Source organism: Neopelma chrysocephalum, unplaced genomic scaffold, assembly GCF_003984885.1.
Source record: "Neopelma chrysocephalum unplaced genomic scaffold, ASM398488v2 Primary Assembly neopelma1_74, whole genome shotgun sequence".
Taxonomy (NCBI): domain Eukaryota; kingdom Metazoa; phylum Chordata; class Aves; order Passeriformes; family Pipridae; genus Neopelma; species Neopelma chrysocephalum.
In genome coordinates this window covers 4070237-4095264 of record NW_020897735.1, presented here as the reverse complement: position 1 = coordinate 4095264, position 25028 = coordinate 4070237, and the positions used below count along the sequence as shown (strand labels likewise).

The 25028-nt window shown below is 48.7% G+C and overlaps 1 protein-coding gene across 1 annotated transcript in view; it reads right to left on the bottom strand.

Moving 5' to 3' along the window:
• LOC113969712 (collagen alpha-1(XXVII) chain-like) overlaps positions 1–24674 on the bottom strand; it is a 144810-nt gene extending 120136 nt beyond the window's left edge. Inside the window, exons 1-4 of the mRNA XM_027687805.1 lie at positions 24133–24674; positions 16119–16189; positions 9495–10921; positions 204–257 (exon numbers count right to left, since the gene is read on the bottom strand). Coding sequence (XP_027543606.1) covers positions 204–257; positions 9495–10921; positions 16119–16189; positions 24133–24188 — 1608 coding nt within the window. The 5' untranslated portion in view covers positions 24189–24674. The remainder of the gene's footprint in view (positions 1–203; positions 258–9494; positions 10922–16118; positions 16190–24132) is intronic.
• Between the last annotated feature and the right edge of the window lie 354 nt (positions 24675–25028).

Sequence of the window (25028 nt, the reverse complement as noted above, 5' to 3'; positions counted from 1 at the left end):
CCCAGCCTTTCCTGATGCCAAACCTTAGCTCAGGGAGGCTGCAAATCGCCAGTGTGGCCTCCTGAAAACCTTGAACAGAGAATGAGAAAAAGGAGGAAGGCCAGAAGCAACCATTACTCAACCATAGGAACACAGAATGGCCCTTGGAACAGCAGGACAGGCAGACACAAGTACAAATGGATAGAAAATTTTACACCACTTACTCGAGAGCCTCTCTTGCCAGGGGGTCCTGGTAAGCCCGGCAGACCTGGTGGACCCTGGGAAAATAAAAATGGGTATTAATGATGGTTCTGTAACAGGATGGAGCTCCTGACAGTGCTTCAGAGAGACCCACAACACAATCATTAGGAGAAGGGGTGGGGAGAAGGGTCAGTTACAGCACCACAGCCAAAATTTCAAGTTATGCTATTACTACACAGGGATAAAAAGCCACGCTCAAAAACATCTGCAGGAGCACGTATTTCCACACGGGAGAGACAGAGCATCCACATCTTTCTGCTGCATTCCCGGGATCACAGCTGTGTTTCACACTTCCCCTGCCCTGGACCTGTGCTGTAATACAGGGGTAACACAACTCTCTCTCAGCTTTGGACTTTCCTGCTACGTGCGAGCAAACAACAGGAGTAACGTGTTAGCACCTTGGCAGGGAAGAACATGGTGTGTTGTAATCTGTATCAGCTGGACACAGGGAGTTCTTGGTATTGCAGGCTGCTACATGAGTTACAAAGTAATCGTATCCCAGCACTTCATATTTTAAAGTGTTGGGTTATAAAACCTAATAAAAATTGGTGTGAGCGTCGGAAATTCTTAAATATGGCTCTGTAATATAGAAAAGTTCATGTCAGACACGTCAGAGTAGTGGGGGCTCTTGGAAGAGGGCGAGAGCAAAGTGGAGATATCACACGCCCAGCTGTGCACTGATCTGAAACAGGTTAGGAAAAAATCCTTAACCAATGAGGTTTGAACTTCTTGGAATTTATTCATCTACTTATTTACATTTTTTTTCAATGGACTGGAGAATTCAGATTTCTGGAGAGCCATCTGCAACTCCTAATAACTCCTCAGAACTTCTTTTCCCCCCAGCCAAACATGTCTAACAAGAATAACTGTTAATTGAAGCGTCTCCCAGAGGATTTATATTCTGGTAGCTTGTTACAAAAGACAAGCTTTCATTGCATGCAATGAAAAGGAGGGACATCCAGAGCAGCAGACTGAAGGATGTGTGGAAGGCAGCCTGAGCTCTCCAACTGCATGGTGGGCAGGAGAGCAGGTCCCAGGAGTGTTGTGTGGGGCAGGGGCAGGATGAGCCCCTCAGCTGCACTCTGGTCCTGCGTGGCCTCACTCCCTTCCCACTGGATGATCCCTGCAGGACCTGCTCTCTAAGCAGAGCCCACTGCCAGGCTGGCACAGCTGCTCTGCAGGACTTCCAGAGCTTCTCAGGCTGGTACCACCCCTGAGCAAGGCTGACAAACTCATGGTCTCTTAATGAAGTTCTCAGGACTCATCAAGTGCCTTATTCAGTAACAAAAAAATCAACCTTGGAGAGCCCTGCCCGAAGTCTCCTGCCCAGGAAAAGATTTTCAACACAGAAGACTTGCCTGACCCATGTAGGTAACTGATGAATAAACCCTCCCCTAATATTACCAACCCTCCTACACGTAAGTAACAAATTAAGTTGTATAAAAAGGATGGATATAAGAGCCAAACTTGGCACAGAAGAAAAAAAATCAGGGGAGGAGTAAGCAATGCCCAGGCTTGTTGTAAAAGTGTAAGAGCCTACACAGCACAAAATAGTTCATGCCCCACACTGAGACATGCAGGGATGGACTTCTGAGATGGTATCAGTCACTGCTGCTGCCCAGCCATGCCTGACCTGGAGATGTCCAGTCTCTATAGCCTGGGACACTTCATCTGACCCCTCTGCACGTTGCTTATTGCTGGGTAACACAGTATTACTGGTCCTTGTAGTAACAACCCTCATTGATACAGCTGACCCTCATTTTAGCAATATGCCCAGTGTTTTAACCTGCCATTGTGCCAGCTCAGGGCCCCGTGCATAATGCAATTATACAGCTGTGCAAATAGACACGTAATTGTAGGGTTTTTTAAGCCTCATGTATAATTGTTCTCCAGAATCCAAGCTTTTATTAAAAAAATCCCCTTGCCCTTTTAGTTGGGATGATAACTATCAAACAACAAATCTAGTGCAACTGAGACAGCAACAGCTATTAGAGTTTTCCAAAGATTAATTCAAGTCCTTAACCTCTTCTCCATCCAAACCCATCCCCATCTACTCTTAGAAGGAGAAGTAAAAGAGAAGATGCAACCATCTGAGCGGGGGGCTCCCTATGTACTAAAATTGAGGTGACCTTTTCCACCTTCCTGCTAACAGCAGCTGCAATTGTACTTGGCCACTTGAGAAAAAACCTTATCCAAAAATGTGGGCTGTTCAGAACAAACTGAAGCTAACAAAAAAATAAGGAGAGAGTTAATACCTGCACTGGAGTGGGAATATGGAGTTAAGGGAAAGGTTTTTAGCTGGAGCAGCACAGAACAGCACGTAACTCGGGAGTCCCTGTCACTTTGCTTTGCTATTCCTTCAGCCTTTCCTTTTCCTTTCCTGAAGAGCAAGAGGGATAAGACATCTGTGGGATGAGAGGCTAAAAAGTGCCAGCCACTACAGTAAGTGCATAAGGTAAGAACATGACCGTGTATAAATTAAAAGCCAGCCAAGGTGGAAGAGGCCAGGGGCAGCTGGAAGAACACAGGTAGTGGTGAGACAAGATGCACTGCAAGGCCACCTTCTGGATTCTCACACGATTCCTTGGTAGCTGGATTGGGTGGGACATGGACTGAGCCTTCCTAGAGACTCGTTTCTGCTCTGCTCTGTACATACATCTCCATGTTACCCAGCTCCAGTTCTCGGACAAGAGGCCCACGTCCGACAACCGGCTTTGCCTGGGGAGAGCAATCCTGAAATACACACGGAGAAAATCGCGCATCCGGAGAGGCAGCCAGAGGAGGATGGGGCTGGATCAGGGCCCAGCTGCTTACAAATGATGGATGCAGTCCCACTCCAGACGTAAGGCTCTGAGACATGGAGAGTAGATGTCTGTCAGTGAGCCACCACCCAGCAAGGTGCTGAGAGACTGCCTGGGGTGATGCCCACGCAGCCTCTGCCCTCACCAGAGACATCTCCACCCTCACTCCCAACGCAGAGTTGACCACACAGCACCTTTCCATTTGTACTCTTTAGAGTATCCCTGGGGAATTCCACAGGGAGCAGCGGGAAGTGCTCCAAGGGGCAGGAAGGTTTCCTTTTCCTGGCAGGGGGAGGAAGATATCATTGCTCTGCCCCTGCCCTCCCTTAGCAGGAACACCCCACGAAACCAGCAGAGCCAGGAGCCTCCCGCAGCGAGCTACCATTCCTGGCACCGTGGTTCCTGTCTCTCTGGCTTCCTGCCTGCTCCTTCAGCAAACTGATGGCGGAGAACACACACCCTGTTATCACACAAAGCAGGATCAGAGATCAAGGAGAAACACGGCAGAGGCTGATACTCCGTCTCTCTTCTGCAGCCAAACAGCTGAGCTGTTAACCAGCCTGAACAGTTCCTGAGGCAGCTCGTGGCAGCCACATAAAAGTTTAACCCTTCTCAATTTCCCACGGTAGCATTAGACACGACGACCGATCCCACCGAATGATTATGGGATTTATCCTAAGCTGCCGCTGGGAAACTTTCTGGCGCAAAAGGGACGTGGTTTGTTGTTTTTTTTTACCTTAGCTTTTTGAGCTTCAAATTGCAAATGGAAAATTAAGCTAAGTTGTCTGAAAGGGAAATATATTGGACCCTGAGGATAAGGGAAATCTCATCGTTTCCTCTCACTGCCAGTTCATAGCTCTGCCTCTCCCACACCGTGACCCCGCTCACATTGCTTCCTCTGCCCGCAGCAGTGCTGGGGGGAGCAAGGTGCCTTTAGAGCTCCAAACTCAGCAAGGCTGAACCTGTTGTGGAGGGCTTGAATGAAAGCATACCGAGTACAGGAATTGGTGCTGGAGATCTGGGAAATGACTTGCTTCCTTTTGAATGACTTCTGAGTCAACTTGGTCAGATAGCAAAGGACTCCTGTAATTGTTTCCCCAGGAGCAAGTACTCAGCCTGGCAGCAAATAGCTGAGATTTCCCAGGAAACTATTGAGTTCATGTTCCAGTGCACACTGACAGACACACACATTTACTTTAGGATCTCCCCAATGTACCCCTGCCCAGCACTAGCGGCACAGTTCTCCTGTATCCCAGAAAAGGCTGTTCTGGAGATGCAAAACATTCCAAGGACTGAGAAGAGAGAACATTCCTCTTTCTCAGATGCTAATGCATGTGGTAAAAGTCAACTTAAAAGAGAGTTCAGAAAACCCATCAAAATCTTCTCCCCACATTGGCACCAGGTTCTGAGCAGTGACATTACCCCTGCAGATAAAGGACCTGACTTGTTTTCTTCCCAGAGAAAGAAACATTCCCAGAGGAAGAAATATATTTCATATGCAAGGCCACTGCCAAAATCTACTCTTTAGCCTTGTATGTCTGGGAAGCACCAGCACAGAAGGACAGAGCAGCTACAGAGGCAGCACTGGAATTAAAAATTCCCTGCTCAGGAGAACAGAAAAGGAGGAGAAGACCTTCATCTTCAACACACATACCAATTCCTCCTCACCTCCCTGGCCTTGCCAGGTGCTGCAGAGAGGGAAGACAGAACCTGAACTAAATCTGGCTTCCAGTACTGTCTAAAATAAAGCTGAAACTTTAGGGGAAAAAAAGTCCAGCACTTTGGTTACTTTCTTCTCCAGGGCAGACTTATCATATTAAAATTTGGACACATCTGGGTTTCAACCAGTCTAAAAACAAAAAGCCTTCATAATTCTGGCAGGAGCCGAGCTGCTGGTGGGGAGCCAGCCTTGTAACACAGTTTCCTCAACAGGCACAGATGTTTGTTCTGGGTCTGTACAACACCTATCACAGAAAGGTCCTTGTCCACAACTGGATTCCCAGTAGAGGGGTGGCACAAAACATAACAAAATATTAGTATTCCATCTTGACAAAAGCAGCTTTTCTATAGACACATTTCCAGAACAGTCTCCAATCTCAGACCTTGGAAAGCAGTCTGAAAGGCTGGGAAGAAACAGAGGCATCACCTACTCTACCACTCACTTTCTGTTTTTAAAGATTGTACAAATATATACAGGTATTTTTATAAATCCTACATCCTTTGTAGCACATTTATCTCAAACACACTTTCAATTACTGCTCTTCAAAGTTCATTTCATGCAAATAGACCTCTCTGATGCTTGGTCATTTGCCTGCAAGAAGATTTCCCTTCAGAGATATTTCTGGCTAAATTAGCAAAAAAATTTGATCCAACTGTGTGAGCGAGACTAAAACTTTTCCCATGGATCACACAAAGCGTGCAGTCTCCCTTTTTTTTTTTTATTAATATGACTCATTCATTAAGAGATTCAAACATGTTGTGTGTTCCTTAATTTATCATAGACTGGCAGCCTGAATAGCCTTTTCTGGTACAAGGAGGCCTGGAATCAGGCACCTCATATTTTATCGGCGTTCCCAATCACCTCTCTTCCCTGCCCACTGATTGGGTTGGCTGGCATTGCTTCTTCAGGGAAGGAGTTCCAAGACAAACTGCTCGTGGGGAAGGTGGCAGCTGGAGCAGTCTAGACTGGGGAGGTGCTCAGAAACACATCTGCCTTGGAGAGAGGGAGAGGGGGAAAGAGGGAGAGGGAGAGAGGGAGGGCTGCCTGCCAGGCAATGCTGCACCTCATTGAGCTGCAGCCACGGGCTCCAGCGTGGGGCTCCCGGCCCAGCAGCACATGGATGGAATTGTGTGGGATGGATGGAGCTGATGGCTCCTGGCACACCCACCCCGGGGTCTCCACTGACTCTTACACTTGGGGAGTCGTGTGAAACACGTTCCCTCCCTCCCTGTTCCTCTTATGTGCTTCCACAGCCCTTTAGTGAACTCAGCCCGGTCCTCTGCATATCCAGCATCAGGTGTGGTTTTCTTGCTCTAAAAATAACCCTCAGAGGCTTGTCAAGAGTCAATACAGACTTGTTTGTAGGGGCCAAAACCTTTGAAAGTGCAGGAGAAAGGTCTAACTTGGGGATACACCATGCCAGACCCCAGCCATGACAGGGCAAGGAGTTTTCAGCAGCTTTACCCCATTGCACACCCCATTGGGCAGTGCTGGTGGGCAAGGGAGAGGCTACAGCAGCCCCCAAAATCTCCCTGTCAAATCTGCTGCTGGTCTAGACAAGCAAATGATACCCCATCCACCAGAAGATGCAAACACCCATCACATCACAGCCGTACAAAGGTTCAAGGGCATGACAAGCTTGCAGAAAAATACTGTTTTTCAGTATGTATTTTTCTTCTGGGGAGATCAAGGCTGCTTGCAGCCACGTGCTGGGGTCACTCTGCTCTGTAAGCTGAGTGAAGGTCCCTGTGCAGGGCCTAGAGCTCTGCTGGTGGAGGTGCTGAGGGCAGCAGGGATGATTCAGAGGGACCTTTGCCAGCTGCTGAGTCAGTGCTGCCTGGTTTCGCATGATGTCTGGGTGTTCCTTCTGTTACTTCCCCCCTCCCAAAATAAATGTAGAGCCGAGATCCCAAATGCTTGTGGTTATTAATGGTTCCCAGGAAGTTTTTCTTTTTTAAGAACATATTACCCTCCCTCCTCTAACTGCTCAGCAAACCCAACATTCCTGAAGAATTAATGCTCTGCCATGAGTTGCATGTGGGATGCAGCATTTCCATTTCCTGTTGTGTGGCATCCCAGTGGTCCTTCAGGGCAAATATATACATGGAGGGTCCTGACTTTTACTTCTAAGGGAACAGCTCCTTTCAGTCCTTTGCTCATGCTCTTCTAACCATCGAACATATGTCCCTTGGTTGTAGGGTTGGGGCCCTTCTGCACAGCTAAGATTATTCCAGTTATTTTGGTAGAATTCACAAAGCCAAAACTGCAGAGACCGCAGGGCCTGAGTCATCACTGCCTTGCACCACGGCTGCCATTCCCATCCTGGCTTTGGGATGATCAGGATTCCCTGCCATTCCCATCCTGGCTTTGGGATGATCAGGATTCCCTGCCATTCCCATCCTGGCTTTGGGATGATCAGGATTAACAAAGGTCTTTTTTCTCTAGGTGTTAGGATGCTGTGAAAGGGACAGGGAGGGTGCTGTGACTGCCAATCTGCCTCTGCCCAGACATCACAGCCAAGGCAGCCCCAGCCCTTGCAGAACAGGCAGAAGTCAGTTCCCCCACACACCTCCCTGCCCAGAGTGACAATCTTCTTGAAGAGACCTTGTATCGGGCAACAACTTGGAAAAGCAATTAATCACCTTATCCTTCCCCCCGTGTGCCAGACACTGGATGACATTCCCAGTCCATAACCTGCCCTGGCCAGGCACAGGGCCGGGCTGGGATATCACTGACCTCATCAGGAACGTCTGCCCGGCAGCGCGAGGACGGCGCCAGGTAATTACTCAAGCACAGAACATTTATCAGCACTTGCTCTGAAACATGCTCGTCTGGCCATGGAAGTGCTGCATTAATTTCTCAGCATGTCATCCCCATCCCGGCCTTTACTCCTCTTTCCCTTCCCACGTCAGAGTCATCCAGGGAAGTATGGTACAGAGATCTCCAGGTGAGTCACAGGAGCTATCGAGCACCATGCTGCAGCCAGCTCCAGCCAAGCCATAACCTTTCCCTCCCCAAGTCCTGACTTTGTTTCCAGCAGTCAAAGAGGATAAGGCCAGACAGAGCCTCAAAATGTTCTCCTTTCCCTCAATTCAGGACTCCAGTTGTTCTCAGACAGGATGGAAAAACCCTGCCATCTCTTCCCTCAGCCCTCCACAGCCTGAATCCATTTCTTTGCTATGATTCACGAGCTGAGAGGGATTTTCCACTCTGGTTCAATAATAAGCTCTTTACATTACAGGGGCTTGGAGCTTGGTCACCTCATGCCACTTGTAGGGCAAGAAGGTGGCAAGAGATCAGGATTTTGGTGGGCTTGGGGCAACCACCCTGACTGACCCCTCACAGCTAAGTGGTGTTCAAAGGGAAACTCACAATTGCTGAATTCCTCCTCTTGGAAACACGCCTGAAACTCCTCTCCACAAAACACAGAAGCCTGTTCAAAGACCAAATTGCTGGAGCTCATTCTGGCTACTGAAGGATTCAGCAAAACTTCTCCAAGTACAAAGTCTCGCCTCCCCTGCTCAGGCAGCACCTTCACTTCTCCCAGAGGTGGGAACCTTGGAACACAACACCCCCCTTGGTGCCTCTACGCCCAGAATACGAGGAGAGAAATCACCTCTCTGCTTTGAGGTGGGACAGGCAGAAAATGCAAACCCCTAAGCACCCACTGAGGGCTCAGGGAGACCCAACCATTCCACTTTAGGTGTTACAACAACGAGCAGCAGACGCAAGTGCTGGTGATTGTGTTCCTTACGCCAGCTTCAATATTTCCATTGTAAACCCTTCTTTCACTATTTTAAGAAGTCAGCTGCAAAAATTCACTCTAGGCTGGAACTTGGCAACCAAAGACTCCGTCTGGGAGAAACTTATTTTACATGTACAACTCCTCTCTCCTATTGACAATTTGGGTTGGAACACCAAATCCTCCTAAAACTTGGCCAGTTTAAGATTCTGTTTGCATTCTGGCATTTGAAAAAAAAAAAAAGGCAGCAGATAATTAGTGGGGCCTGACTGCTTTTAACATTACAAAATGTGTATATACTTTTACTATGGCCAAGATATACACCGTGAGAGGGGTTATTGTGTGTGGAATGCAGTAGTTAAATTTATAAAGGAAACTTTTTGCATGTTTTAAGTGCAGGCTATGAGAAGCAAATAAAATAAAACAAACAAACAAATACCATAAAAATAGAGGAGAGTTTGCTTTAAAGAAAAAAATCCTGAAGCCATCTCTGTACTTGCATTTGCTGAAACAGAGCACTTTTGTGGAAATGTGAACATCAGATACAAACCAAACCAATAACCAGTGTTAAGACATAGTTCATTGGAGGCATGTTTTTGAGGCACCTGGGTTTTCTCTATGGAAGGTGACCTGAGACAAATCAAGGGTGTGGAATAGAACTCCCCAACCTGACCACTAGAATTTTAGCCAGCAATTTGAAGGAAGGAAGGTAGGATTTCTCTTTTTCCCCCTCTTTGTTTTTTAAAAAAATCTAACATTAAGCAGCAACTTTAACCACCAATGTTTAAGAGGCATCCACCATCACAGAACACCCAAGTTCACACTGAGATTTATGTTAAAACTGTGATGACCAGGAATGTAAGAGTGCTTGGCTGTGATTCCAAGCTGCCACACTCTGCTAAGCTTCACAGGAACCCTTGAGGGTTGTGCTCTGCCAGCCCTTGAGCCGAGCTGTGACCAGAAACAGCCAACATGAAGAGCCTGAACTTACCTGGGGTCCTCTCTCTCCTTTCACTCCTGGATATCCCAGTAAAAATGGAAATGGAGTAGGTCCCAGGAGGTCAAAGATTTGATAGCCATCCGTTGCAGCCGGGGTTGTGAGGTTGAAGGGCTGTGCCCTGGCTCTGGAGATGGGATGGGCAGACCCCAGGGGGGGTTTGGTGGATGCCAGAGGATCCACTTTCCTGGTGGGGGATGGCACGTGCTTCTTTGGAGCGGGTCCATGGTGTGGGTTCTGCGGGGTTGGCTTTAGGGTGACAAGGTGGACATTGCTGGTTGTGTTGTCAGTCACCCTCCTCGTTGGTTTTACAGTGCTGGGTGCTGCGGAGGGCTCAACGGTTGGTTTTTGGTTGATCTTCTTTTTGGTCTCTTGCTTGGACTCCTTCCTGCTGGCTGTGACGAGGCTCTGGCTGGTTGGTGGGGCCTTTTTCGAGGTGGGAAGGGGACTTTTCTCCCTGCGTGTACTGGGAGTGGGTTGAGCCACCCTGAGGGTTGTCCCCGTGCCCCGAGGGAGCGAACGGGAGGGCGGCTGCGTTTCGGTGCTTGACGGAACAGGCGGGGCCACTGTGACCTTTGTGGCTTTGGTTGTCAGTCTGGGAGGTGAAGGTGGGGTTGACACCGACGTGATGGTTGTTGCACCTGAACCCCTTGTCTTGGGGGGTGCAGTGACCCTGCCAAACTCCAAGGATGGGGCAGCAGTGGTCAGGTTTTTCAGACCCTGCAGCGAGGGCTCCATACGCTGTGGGGTGCTGGGGGAGGCACTGGGGTCCCTGGGCAGGAGGGGGATGAGGGGGGGCAGGTTTGGCCGGTAGGTATCTGCTTGCCTGCACTGTTTTTTCAGGTATTTACAGTAATGATGAGCTGCCTTGGCGGAAGGATAAATATCAAACTGGCAGATGGCTCCTTCAAACTGCACGGAGTGCTGGCTTATCTTCCCAAAGAGGAAAGATCCATGTGGATCCAACGCCTCGTCCTTTTTCAAATGCAAATCCGCATGTACTCTGCGCTTCCCACAAGAAGTAAATAAAGTGACTGTCTGGCCACGGATGTCGATGGCCACATTGTGCCACTGGCCATCGTGGACATTGTAATCAAAATATACAGAGCGCTTGTGGCCCACGTACACGATGATCTTCCCAGGCACAAACTGGACCCCCAGCTGTAGTTTTTTCTTTTTGCTCTTGACAGCAAAGAGAAAAGCGTTGTTGATGCGGTGGGAGCAGAGGCTCAGCACCAGGAGCAGGTCAGTGCTGGAGCCCGCGGGGAGGATGGTGCTGAGAGGTGCCTCCACACGTGCTCGCTGAGTGAAGATGACCCCTGACTTGAAAGGAATGACTCCTTGAGGAACTGCACGTGATGAGGACCATCCACCTGATGGCCTTTTCCCTGACAGGCCCAGTCTTTGAAGAACATCCACATCTGAAAGGGAAGCACAAAGAATATGTGAGGTGCTGGACAATCCAATGCAGGAAATCCCAACCACCCTCTCACATATACATTCAAATTGCCAGAAGGAAGAACTCATAGCTCCTCTGCACACTGTGTGAGGAGCAAGTGCATGCTCAGCTTGGTTACCAGCAATTGCCAAAATGCATCAGAGCCCCAGGGTGCATCTGGTCAGTTCTCCTGTCCCACCAGGGACCAGCTCCAGATGTTCTGGAGGGAGCTGACCTCACTACAAGGAAATTTCCCACTATGCACCAATAGTCCACTTCTCTGGGATTTAATTCTGAGTACTGACCACACAGCTGGAAAGGAATTTGAACAACAGACTGAGCTGGGATTGCAAAATTTTATATCCCCAGAAGGCAAGTAACAGAACTTCCAAAGGGAGCAAAAGTCTTGTATCTGTCTCTCTCCAACTTACTAAGAAGCAGCTTTTGATCTTTGGAGAGTTTAAGGAAACAAAGGTGCCTCCCAGCATGAAAATGTTGCACGTAGATTTCAATGAACTGCTCAAAGTTCTCAACAGAAGTACTTTTTTCCCAGCGGATCATCTTACAGACTTAAATTATTTTAATAGGTTGGAGCAACCAGACTTGGTTTGTGAAGAGCTGAGAAATTAGTTATGGCTGCCACTGAGCAGTGGAGGTAAGACCTCCAGCAGTTGTCACCTAGGAGCCAGGATGAGGGGGATTGATGTCCAGAAGTACCTTCTCCCCCAGCTCCAGGAGAAGTCTCCAATGGACAGATAAGCAGAATCTCTGGTTTCTGGTCCAGAGGTCTATTAGGAGTCACTCACAGCTCAGAGTCCAAGGCAGATTAGCAGGCAAGAGCAGCACAAACTGGGGCCAGCTGGCAGCAGCCTCAGCTGAACTACTTAACCAGGGAAGACTCCGAGGTCTACGTGAGAAAAGCTGCAAAGGTAAATGTGCCCAGACCTGAAAAAGGTGCCCATGTGCCCAAAAGCTTGTTCACTTGGTTCAGCTCAATCCTTTGGCCTAATAAAAATGTTACCTACATGGTATATAGAGATGATTTGGATGAGGGGATTGAGTGCACCCTCAGGCACTTTGTGGATGACACCAAGTTGGGTGGGAGTGTTCATCTGCTGGAGGGTAGGAAGGCTCTGCAGAGGGACCTGGACAGGCTGGATCAATGGGTCAAGGCCAATTCTGAGGTTCTCACTCTCTACAACTCTCTGACAGGAGGATGGAGTCAGGTGGGGGTCAGGCTCTTCTCCCAAGTAAAAAACCAATAAGATGACATGAAATGACCTCAGGTGCACTGGGGGTGGGGGGAAGAGGGATGTGTCAGGTTGGATATTAGGAAAGATTTCTTCACCAGAAGGATTGGAACAAGCTGCCCAGGGAAGTGGTGGAAGTGTTCAAAAAATGTGTAGATGTCACAGCTGGGGACACAGTTCAGTGGTGGGCTTGGCAGTGCTGTTTTAACAGCGGGACTTAAGGGTCTTAAATGATCTTAAAGGTCTTCCAGCCCAAATGATCCTATGATGAAGGTAAAGTGATCGTGATTACCACGACACCACCACTGTTGAAAATTAGCTAGGATAACTGTATTCCCTTCCCTCTTCCCTGCCCAAATGCAATCCCCATTACTCCTGGACCAGCTAAATCTCACATTTCAGCGTTCTTTGGGGAAGCCAGTCTGGGCTGTATAACCCAAATGCTGATGTCGCCAGGTAAGAATTTAACACTCAGAAACGTGGTGGTGCCAATCACGGGATTGGAGCTTTGCTATACTAAAAGGAAATTAAATCAAAGGTTGTCCAAAGAAAAAAAATGAGCTCCTTCTCTAAAAGGGCCTCGGTATTTGGCTGCTTTAACCCTTAACTATTAAATGTTCATCACAAAACACAATATTTGGAGAACTGGCACTTAAAAGAAAACTTGGTGTTGGCCAGAAGGGTTGTAGACTCAAGCAGTCTGAGGCCTGTAATGTTGCTGGCCAGGAAGGGAAGAGAATGATGAGAAAACCTTTGTTCCTTGACTTTGGCAAAAGCCTTGGCCATTTTTGTGTGTAAGAACGAGTCAATCAATATTTACTTTGTCTGAGTTCAGCTTTATTCCTACCTGACTTTTTTAAGGCAGCTTGACTCATTTTCTAGCAGACACTACCCTGGAGAAGGTGCGTCAGATGTGGAAGAGGATGGAAGTTTTCCCACTCTGTGCAGAGGGGATAATTTACTGCACAGCATGTGCAAGTGTTAATGACAGTACTTCTCCCATCCTACGAAATCCTTGCTTTTCTTCCATTTTGCCCAACAGGGCTCTCCCTCAGCGTGGCCCTTCCCTCCCTGCACTGAATGGAGGAATCACAGCGGTGTCTTCATACTGGACAATTTCCAGAGCCCATGAAATAGCAAAGGCCAAAGCCTGGCTTTAGTGAAGTCAAGTGGGACTCTTGCCACAGACTTCAAAGGCATCAGGATTTATCCCCAAGGAAATAAATTCACCACTTAAACTAGGAGCTAGACTCCAGCTTCCAATTTCTACATGTATTTTTAGGTTCTCTCCCAGAGACAGACAGTGGTTGTCTCTGCTAGAGATGCTGGACACTCCAGGAGTTACTCATCTGGTAGCTGCTCTGCAAAGACCTAAGGATGTTTCCCTGCTCAGAGAATGCTGTTGCTGCTGTTTGCAATCCCAATCCAACTGCCTCGTTAGCAACTGCATCCAGCAGTGCTTAAGGGAAAAAAAGCACAACCCAAACACTCCTCTCCCTCAAAACCCACTAAGGTGGAGCCAAATTCTGGATGCCTACGCAAAATCCGACTAAAAGAGACCTCATGCAGGACACGTATGTGGACTTTCCAGCCCCAGGTCCAGGCACAGAGCTCAGGACTCCTGTGCACCCAGCCCATCTGCCTCTCCATCCCATGCTGACTGCCCAGGGCTGGTGGGGCACATCCCCTGGGATGACAGGATGTCATCAACTAACATAAAATGCAAGGTAATTTTGACTTCCTTAAGCAGCTCCAAGTTTAGCAGAGCATTTTTTCCCCTTCAGATTTTTTCCTCTGTGGATTTTTTCCATCAAAACACATTATTTAAAAAAAAACAAAACAAAACAAAAACATTCACTTGGAGCTGCCTGGCCCCTAGGTGTCTCAGAACCAGGAGCAACATTCCAGTAGCAACATTTGAGCAACTGGGAAAAACTTCTCTAGCAGACTCTGTGCATGAAGTGAGATGTTCAGAGATTCCTGAACAACCACATGACTGTCTCTGAAAGAGGGGATAAAATATTTTATTGTTCTCCATCCCTTCTCTTTCTTTCCCTCCCCCTTTTCCCCACGCAAAAAACTTCATAAGAAAAACAAGCCAAAAGGCAGGAGAGAAATAACTTGCAGCTTCCCAGATTCCAACAGCCAAGATGTGATGCCCACAGCTAAAATTGGGTTGAATAAATGCTGCATTTCCAAAAGTTACTGCCCAGACCCTTAGTCAGAGCACAGCAGATGAACTCACAAACCTCGTGATCTTTCGGATTTGTAACACTTATGGGAAGATCATCCTCGGCATTCCCTGATTTTCCAATGTGCAGGAAGATCCCTAAACCTTAGAATAATAACTACAATATTTTTCAAAAGCCCATGGTATTGGCTTAATTTCACTCTCACACTGACCTACAAACAAGCTCTTACCGCTTGTAAATCTGATGTTTGAAAATCCTGGATGATAACACAGCCTCAAGTCACCAGTGTTTCCTTACAGCCTTTACTTCCCTGGAAGTATTTATTTTCTGGTACCCAGAAGGGAATCCTCTCTCTTATTGTTTGGAAGGCAAGCAAGCTTTTAAAAATTCTTTTATCACAGACACAGTATCTCAGAAGGGAGTTATCTTCTACACTAGGGTAAACACAACGATAATGAAATAAAAGAGTTTGCTTTAGATGTATGGTAACAATCAAAAAACATGGTACCATCCCATAATTATGATGGGAGCAGAACAATGGATGGAGATGAATCTTAACAGCACATTATAACCTACTTGAAAAGAGAGATGCCAAGACACAGTATTTGTTCTGCCTTTTTATGAGCTGACATAAAACTTGCTCTAAAAACTGCTTGACTAAGTAATTCAGCCAGATGTTCACCTCTTTTGCATGGAGGCAGAATTTGGAAAATATTACATTTTTCAAAATTGCTGATGGCAGGGATCTATTCCCCCCTTGCAAAAAGTGCTCCATGGGCTGGCTGACAGCTGAGCATTGACCAACTTTCTATTTTTCCTTCATGTTTTGGAGACTGAGAGGAGAGCCCTGGAGCCTGCTAGACCACTTAGTGTTGTCTGCAGATTGCAGGGGAAGCTGTTCAGTTCCAGCAAATACCCGTGTAAAACATCCATGTGGAAGAGGTTTTGCTATTTTGAGAAGGCTCCTTTAAAAACAGATATTGTAAAAATGTTCAGCTCCCACTATCAATTACAAAAAAATGAATTAATTTTGTGGTTGTTGACTCTGAAGCTTTTCATCCCTCTTCCTGTGGGGTCCCTGATTATTGTGTCCCAATTTTGTCCTACCCCCCAGCAGCACTAGGGAGGTGGTGTTTGGGGAAGGGGTGTAAAGACAGGGTGAAGGTGTGTGATCACTCCTCTATAGAATATTCCCTTACATCACAGGGACTGAACCAGATATAGCAATTCTATTACCAACCAACCTTGTGGGATTTTTTTTCTTCCTTAAATTTGCTTTTCCTGTCAGAACTGACATCATTTCTGTATGCATAACACCCTATGTGCTGGCAGGGGCATGCCTGGGGTGCCTGCAAGTCAAGGAGAAATCCGCCTGCCAGAGATGTTTAATTCCATAATGCTGCAGCCTCAAGGGGCACTTTCTAAAAGCAGTTAAGTCTTGGCAAGTGCAGGTAAATGCCAGTGACATTTTAGACACAAATGGCTTCATTCCCACAGGTTCCACCAGACAGACAGGCACTCTGAAAATCCTGTGGGGCACGTAATCACCTGTAAAAACCCTGGTTCTTTTGCCAGCTGTTAACTGCATCACCCATATCATCAGTACTGCAACTACCAGCAAAAAATGCATCTACCTCTGCACTGGGCTCAGACATTGTTAAGATGGCCCTACACCAGTACCAAAGCACTTGCCTTTTACTTTGGTTGAAAGAGGAAAGGAAAAAAACATGTAATTTACCTTCAGGATTTCCCTGTGTGAGGCCCAGGAACCAGGTAAAACATAATACAGTCCAAAGAAAGCAGAATCCCCTAAAATTGGAAGAGAAATAAAAATAGTGAGTTTCTACAACATTAGTAACAAAACCAATTCCCCTTGTTAAGGGTCTTCTCCTTGATCCCAAGTCTACTGAAGGCAGTGGCAGCATCCACATGTCTCCAGGAAGTGGATTCCAACTGAGATCTCATTTTGCTGCTTTAAAGTCATCTAAAGCACACTGAATTCATTGGAAGGTTTTCCCACTGGTATTAGGGGCTGCTGATCTATCCTTGAACAAGGACCAGGTCAGTGTTTGGAGATACAGGGTCATCAGTGCTTAGTCAGCCCTCCCTTCGCTACTGCTTCCTTTTGGCACTCACCCCATCCAGGACAGACCCTCAGAAATTCAAGAGAATGGAGAAATAATTCAAAACTGGAGGGTCAAAAGACATGCCAGGAGTGCATGATCAGGTCTGTGAAGACATGGGTAGAAGGTGGGCTGACATGCAGTGCTGTGTCACCTGCATATCAGCAAACAAATTCCGAGTCCTAATGCTTCCATGCATGCTTAAAAATATTCTAAACATGCAGAATCCTGCATGGATCTATTCCTCATTTTACACCCAGATGCAAAGACAGGGGCAGTTTCTAACCACTCAGCACCCTGTGCTGAGCCCTCTAATGATCTTCTCACGAGCCTGGTATGCCAGGAAAGTTTAGAAAGTGTGAGATCTGAAGGCTTCCAAGCCCATGCTCTCCCAGACCCTTTCATGCCTGAAAGGGAATTGGACAAACCTCTCTGTTAGCTCAGCTTTAAGCCTTCAAGTGCCATTGAAAACAGGAGCAGAGAGAAAAACTTTTACCAGAAAGGTAGCTAAGCCCCCCCCTTCTCCTTCCTCCATCAGCTTCCTTGATTTGTAGCCAGCTAACAAACATCGGAAACTCCTTGGTTAGGCTCACTTAAAGCTGTCAGTGGAAAGTTTGAAGACTGAATTCCCTCATCTTCTAGAGATGGTATTTCACAGCTTCATCAGCAAGGGCTGCTGGAAGATGAGGCAGAAATGTAAACTACAGAAAGCCCTCAGCCAGAAGACAGCAGCGTGGGACATCCCCAGCTCGTTCGTCACTTCAGCCAGGCCAGTGCGAGCACTGGGCTGTGCAAAGCCATGCCAAAGTGCAGCCTGCTCCTCTCTCCAGACCTGACACACAAATCACGTATCGAGTGGGATTACAGACCACTCTGCTCCTGCCATCAAGCCTCAGCTTTAGCACAAGAAAGCATCCTCTGAGATAATGTATTACCCTGGGCCAGATCCTCTCAGTGCAGGAGACCCTTTCCCCGTAGGGAAACCTGGCCTTGAATGTAAAAATCCATCCAGGAATCCAGCCACTAACTAATACTTTAAGGCTTGAAGGGATAAAATACTGGAGCGGCCCCTCATTGACTAGGAAACAAATGAGATGAAGCAATCCACGTCCTCCTTCGCAGTTTCCATCACCCTGACACTGGCCTGTGTATTTCAGGGGCTCTGGGGCTGCTTTATTTTATGAAGAAATAACAGCTTGGAACAACCAAATCCCAGTATTCTTTTGCCATGTCCTATAGCTGGCCATATGCTGACCAGGAAACCCTCACCATGTTCGAGAGATCTCCAGCTGGGGAGAGACCTGGTTGTTTTCTGGGCATGTCACCCCTTGGGACACAACTGAAGACACTGAGGAGTCCAAGGAGTGCTGCTGTCCCGGTTCCTTCAGGGGATGGAGGAAGGATGATTCTTCAGGGACACCTCTAGTAGCCTTTTTATGACTTAAAGGAGGCTACAACCCACTTCACAAGAAAAACTGCATTTCTGTGTTCACCTCCATAGGAGCGATGGAGGTTTAAGATGGACACAATTCCACCCATGCATGGAGCAAAGACCTCCCGGAGTGTCATCAGCTGGGCTCAGCTGCCCCATAAGAACAAAAGATGAGGGGAATGGGGTGGATGTAAGGGCAGCAGCAGTGCCAGGCATTAAGAACCTGTTCTCTGGTGAGGATCAGGTTTACACAGCTATGTACAACCACTGCTGCACACAAACACGCCGAAATGAAGTCCACTTTTCTTTTTTTTTTGGAGGGGCACCTTCGCAACCCAAATTCGCTTCCAAAATCCGCGTTGATCAGCACAACGAGGGGAACAAGTCTTGGGGGAAAATCCAGCACGTAATTTCATTCCAGTGACACTGACTGGGGCTATAAAGGAGATGAATGCACGGTGTGGGATCCAGCTGGCCCCAGCCCTGCTCCTGGACCCCTCGCTCGGCCAACACTGTAAGAGCTGAGAGCGGGGCCCGGTGCCAAAGCACTGAAGAAAAACACTTTGGCAAAATTTACCAACTTAATGGAAAAAGCAAAAGCGGCTTCCAAATGGCAGCCCTGTGAGTGATGGGGCTGTTAATTATCCCGGGATTTTTAATGCAGGCTCTTTTTCCGTTACGGCTCGGCAGTGACAGGGTTGTACAAGCAGCTTGAGGAGCAATAGTAAAGGAAGATTCTTCTCCTTATATAGAGCTATCAAACCCACTTGCCTTTATCTCAGCTTCTTCCCACAAGCAGCAATTTCCACTGAGATTCTCTCAAGAGGTAACACTAAAGACATTTATTTATTTTACTGCACAGGGCCCATGAATACCAGAATGAGGATCCTGGGGCTGTTCAGTCTGGAAAAGAGAAGGCTCCAGAGAGAATTTATAGCACCTTTTAATGCCTAAAATGGTTCCAAGAGAGATGGAAAGTGACTTTGGACAAGGGCATGGAGTGACAGAATGAAGAGGGATGGCTTTAAGCTAAAGAGGGCACATTTAGATGAGATACTGAGAGGAATTTCTTCCCTGTGAGGGTGGTGAGGCCCTGGCACAGGTTGCCCAGAGAAGCTGTGGCTGCCCCATCCCTGGAAGTGTTCAAGACCAGGTTGGACAAGAGTTGGAGCAACCTGGTCTAGTGGAAGGTGTCTCTGCCCATGGCAGGGGGTGGAAAAGATGAGCTTTAAGGTCCCTTCCAACCTAGACCATTGTGTGATTCTATGACCCCACTGCTACAGTCACTGGGTGAAGAAGTGCCCTGTAGCACACATGATATAAGCTCACGTGAACCCTAAAAGTTTTCCAGCACAAACTCCCTTTATAGCAAACTGAAGCTTCTGAGTACAGCTTAATTTTGCTTCACTACTTCTGGCAAACTCCTGTGGATCAGTCCACAGGAACTAGCCTGTGCCAAAAGTGCAAGGTAAAATACAACAGAAAGGGATAGAGAAGCAAAAAGACTGGTAATAACCCTTATGGGTTCTCACCTGACAACCAGCATAAAGCACTACACTGAGCTAAGGACAAGAGTAACAAAAGACCTTTCAAGGTAGACTTGGTCAGAAATTATCCTAAAAAAAAGTGCAAGTTTGACAAATCTGAAACAACCTGTAAAACAATTGTGATCAGCTAAGTCTCCACTTCATTATGTCTAGAATTGGTTGGAACAATTTCAGCTTTTTTTAAATTAAAAGATTTGCCCTGCCTTAAGAGCAGAAGTCTAAATGATTTTGACATCTTGTTTGCTTAGATAATGGGTTGAAGCTGAAGGAAGTGTTACAAGGGCCCACAGCAGCATTTAGTTTTTTATTTTGTTTTCTCCCTCATTTACAGTGGGGAAATGGCTTTGAAATCGCAAACATTATTGCAGGGTGGAAAAACAATTTCCCTTTACTTTCCTCCATTCAGGTGTATTTTTTTCCTGTCCAAAAGACCACAAAGCCAGCTGGATGCTGAAATTGCTTTTCAAGAAAAGCAAATCTACATTTCTAGTCGTAGATCAGACAGTGTATCTCAATAAAAGAAAATGTATGTGTGGCTTAAGATTCTTTGCATGTGACTGGAGGTGATATTTTATAAGACTCCCAAGCAGTTTTGATAGAGAACAGGAAACAAATCACAACCTACATATGGAGGCTTTAAGTTGTACCATGCATCAATTCCACTCCCAGCTTTTTGGGGTAGAAATCTTATTTTGTAACATCCTCTGCAGACCAGACTTCTCTCTTTTTGGGGCTTCTGGAAATGATGTTATTTCTCCTCTCACCCTCAATTTCTGGCAAGAGCAATAGAAGCACACAACTATGTGGATGTCCCTGTATTGACCCTGCTTTGTCCTTTGCTGGGCCTTTTCTGCAATATAAACCAGGTATTGATTTAACACCTCCAGGAAAACATTTTGTCTGGTGTACGCAGGCACTGCTGCAAAACCCTACATAAAGGCCTGATATTTGCTCTTCTGGCATCTATAGCTTCTCTTAGGACATCTCCAGAAGGGACATGCAGACCTGCAGTACCCACAAGGTGGAGATGAAGCACCAGCACGGTCAGTGTGACCTCCTGCAGACACCTCACACCTTGTTCTCTCAAGGGTTCACACTGATCTCTGCAGACAGAGGGACGACGGGTTCCAAACAGCAGGTCCTTGTCCTCCTAGTTGGAACGGGAGGTTGTGTAATCATTGCTCAAAGCTGTCCCAGAGCTACCAGCTCCTGCTGGTGACAGCCCACTTCCTCACCTGACAGATGCCAGACTGACATGGCTGTGATGACTCAAAGACCCAGCAACTCTCTACAGCAGAGAATCTTTCCTGGCAGCCCTCCCCTTGGTCTCCCCTGTGTGTCTGGGATATTGACTTTGCTGCTGTGTGAAGTGACAACACTCAGTCCTGGCCCTCGCCTTTGTGTTCTCCAGCAACTGGAGCCCTCCACAAACAGAAGTGCTAAGCGTGATCTGTCATCTAACTCCTTTTTTGTCCTTCCAACAAATGCCTTTGCATTCCTTCATTTTCTGAATGGGGTTTGGCAGAGCCGTATAGAATTCCCCATTGTCTCCATTTGCACTTCAGTAAGCGTCCATCATTTCTACTTATGCCCCCAACAAATTGGCAAAGAAAGGGAAGGGAAAAAAAACCCACAAGCTCTGTGTCTGTCCCTGATTCCTGACAACCCCCTCATCACCAGACCTGGGCAACCCCCGTCAGTAACAACCTCCATGAACAGCATTTTCAAGCAGGACAGATTTTAACTCCTCAAACCATTGGAGAAAGAGGATGAAGCTGGAGTTTTGCTTTATTAAAGGACGTGCTCGGAGAGATACATCGAGGCAGCAGGAGCGGGGGGACCCGGACACAGGACCTCAGCTGGAACCCTGGCTGTGACACTACCCTTCCCTCCTTGGACACAGCTCCAGGAGCTGTGCAATTGCCTCCTCTGTAGCCCCAGGCACCCCTCTGTACCCAGCACACACATAATTATTCAGCCTATTGCTGAATTTGTTCAGCAGTGCCATCATTTGTCCCCAGACCACCTGCCTGGCTTGCATGCAATGCTCTTTTCCTCTTAAAACAGGGCCCATGGCTCCTTCTCCAGCCCTTTTGGGTCTTCCCAGGGGCTGACCCACCTTGGTGGTGCCAGGTGGGTGCTGTACCACCACACGTGCAGCTTTCTCACTCCACACATGGATGGAGCATCAAGCCTCCTGCATGGCCAGCATGTGACACTGGGGTGGAAGGGGCCAAGGTGTCACAACCACAGTGGAACAGCACCAGTGCTACGGTCTTGGACACGTGCTTGATGCAGAGCTGAATGCAAACTCACCTCCTGTGGCTCAGAGAGACTGTGCTCACCAAAAATGCACCAGCAGAAATGACCAAGAGGGGCATGTTAAGCTTGAAGAGCCTGTAAAACTTTGTGTTCTTCTGGTTTTACAAGCTCTGGCAGCTCGAGCCAGGACAAGGCTTCAAAAGCACACTCTGCAGGGGCTGCTCCTTCCCCGGTGAGCCAGCACTCCCACTCCTGTCTGCGGGTCTCCTGCACATCCGGCAGCTCCTCAGCCCTGCTCCAGAGGATGCTGCAGGAGTGCTGGTATGAGCAGGACCCCCCAGTGCCACGTGGAAAAGCACCAGAACACTCTCATCACAAGCTGCCTGCAGGCAGCACAGCCCTCACCCACCCCGAGTAAGGCTCGGCAGCACAAGCGTGGCCCGGAGAGCTCAGGCACACACGAGCTCCGGGCTCACAGGACCCTCTCCAAGGCTAATGGCCTCAGTGGGACCATCCAGCTGCGGGGATGGTGGGATGCACGGCGCTCTGCCAAACAAATCAGAAGCCAGCACCGAAAATCCCTTCGGGAGATGATGTGAAGGGCAGCAAGCGACCTCTGCTGAGGAGTGACCGGAGCAGCACGCGGGAGGGACAGGCCAGGGGAGACCCTGGAACAAAAGGCGCTCATATTCCAAGGCACCAGGGCAGACCAACGCCAGATTTCCCAAGGCACTGCAGCACTCAAACCCCGTGCAGCCGTGCTGTGATAGCCTGGGACGCCCCGTCGCAGCAGCAGACACAGACCTCCGGCAGGCAGGCAGGCAGGCACGCTGCCTTCTCCTGGCTCCCTGCTTCCTAAACCTGTCCTCAGCTGGGTCCGATTTGCCCTGGGACAGGATCTCCCTGTCCTCATCTGTAGCGTGATCTCGGTCACCTCCCTCACCGGGCTGAGCAGCTGGTGCTCTGTCAGCGGCCGAGCATCGTGCCAAGTGTCTCCCCAGCACCCGGGCCCGTCCCCACGCTGCGGCCACGCTGCTCGTGGTCTTTCAAAGGAACCTTTATCTCTGTTCCCCTTTAGACTTCTCCCTTTCTGACACCAGCCACCCTCACACCGTCCCAGGCGGTTCACCCCGACCGCATCCAGCGACAAAAAGGTGTAACTGGGAGACGCTGCAGTTTCCAGCATCTCCAGACACGCCACAGCCACGTCTGCGCAAAAAAAACACAACAAAACAAAACCCACCCTAAAGCACTGCAATTCAGTCCTTCTGAGTATATAAACACACAGAAAACTTGCCAAGGAGAGCGGTTGCAGCCCCTGGGAAGGGGTCTGTGCTCTCCGTGTAACTCCACAAACAGAGTGAGCCTCCAAAGGGAACTGCACATTCATCCACCTCCCGGCTCTACAAAAGGGGCGGGAGCGGGGTGACCCTGGGAGCGGAAGGGGGGGGGGTATGCCCCCAAATCCCCTCGCCCCGTTCCCCCTCTTTCCCCCCATCTCCCAGTCCAGCCGAGCAGAGGGATCCTGTACACAAGTTTTTCAAACTGCCAGGCAGAAGAATCCCAGCCTTTCCAAGGGAGTGTCGGTAAATCATCAGTACATCCGACAACGCAGCCAGCGGGATTAACCCTTTGCTGGCCCCCAGGAAAATAATAACAACAACAACAACAACGCATTTAAGAATGAAAATAGTAAAAACTGGTCCCAGCTGTGGGAGAAAGGGGACGGGCAGGGTGTATGCTGGAATTTTTTCATACACACACGGATGGATAGGAAGCAGCATTTTGTGTGTGCCGAGCACATGAAGAGCTGCCACCGCGCACCTCCGCCGTGTCTCAGCCCTCCCGGGCTCTCCCACCTCCCGCAGGACCACGGCGGCGAGATCCAGGTACCCGAGTACCCACGGCCCCGCGGGACAGGGTGAGGAGCAGCATCCCCTGCTCCCAGGAGGGGCTGGGGAACCCCCCCCGCCGTGCCCGAGCAGGATGAGGGGTGCGAGGGGCAGCGAATCGCCCGCTCCTGCATCTCGCGTGGGGGCTACACAGCCGTCCGCCCCCCGGAGCAGCTCCAGGGCTGGGAGCCCCTTTCCCCGGTGCGTGGGAATTGGGGGGCGGGGGGGGCTCCTCCTGGTCGTCCCGGCCCCAATCCCCGCTCTCACCCGTTCCCGCACACCGCAGCCCCATTCCACCCTCTCCCGCTCCGCAGCGTGGCCTCCCTGCTCCCAGCCCATTCTCCTCTCCAGCCCAGGAGTTTTCACATCATCCCCTGGCAGAGGAATGTCTTCCCCCACCCCATTCCCAGCTCCCGGGATCCCGCGGCTCCCCGGCACCCCCAGCCCGCCCGGGATGCCCTTCCCCAGCGCCGGGAGAAGCGGAGTTTGTACTCACCCCCTGCCTGCCGCTGTAGCTCTGAGTCTGGAGACCGGCTCTGATTCCGGCTCCATCACGTTTAGTGCATTGTCTCTTTCGGGCAATTTTTGCGGCAATCCATCAGAAATCGGGGGACAGGCCGGTTTGTGGGTACATCCTTCCCAGGAGCTCGGCTCTCTGCCTCGCTAAGGGGCTCAGCTGTGTCACAGACACCCCTGGCCCGGACGGCTCACTCCTTCCTCCTTCTCTTCTGGGTCCTTTTGCTTACACAGATCTTTTAATCCCATTTAACTCCCTCTCGGCAGACTGCAATTACCTTGGGAAAAAGGAGAGAGAACACAAAGTACACGCTAGGAAGCCAGGCTGGCCCATGGTCGCTGGATTTCTTGCCTCTCTTTTTTTTTTCCCTCTCCTTAATAATAGTACAATTTCTGTGATCTCTGATTCCCAAAGTCCTTGATTTCAAGTGTTTTTTTCTTAGCTGTTACTTTTTTTCCCGTTGTTTGGTTGGTGGTTGTAATTATTATTTTTATTTGCAGTGCAGATGTGCCTCCCACCCCCCCAAGGATCTCTCCTCTGGACTTAGAGAGAAGAGGAAAAAGGCAGATTTGAAGAAATGAAAATTATTTAAGGATGTCCTTACTGCCTCTCTCTGCTGCCCTCCTCTGTAATACCGAAGCACTTACAAAAAAATAATAAAAAATAAATAAATAATTTTAAAAAGAGGGGGGGAAAAAAAAAAAAGAAAGAAACTCTTTTGGCCAGAAGAGCTGCTGGAAAGGAACCAAAGACCATTTTCTGGCTCCAGGGAGGGAAGCACAGGCCCTGCTCTGGGGAAGCTGCTGATGGAATTGGCTGCTCACCTGCACTCACCTGCCCAGGGCCGTGAGCCCCAAAGTGGCCTCAACACACCT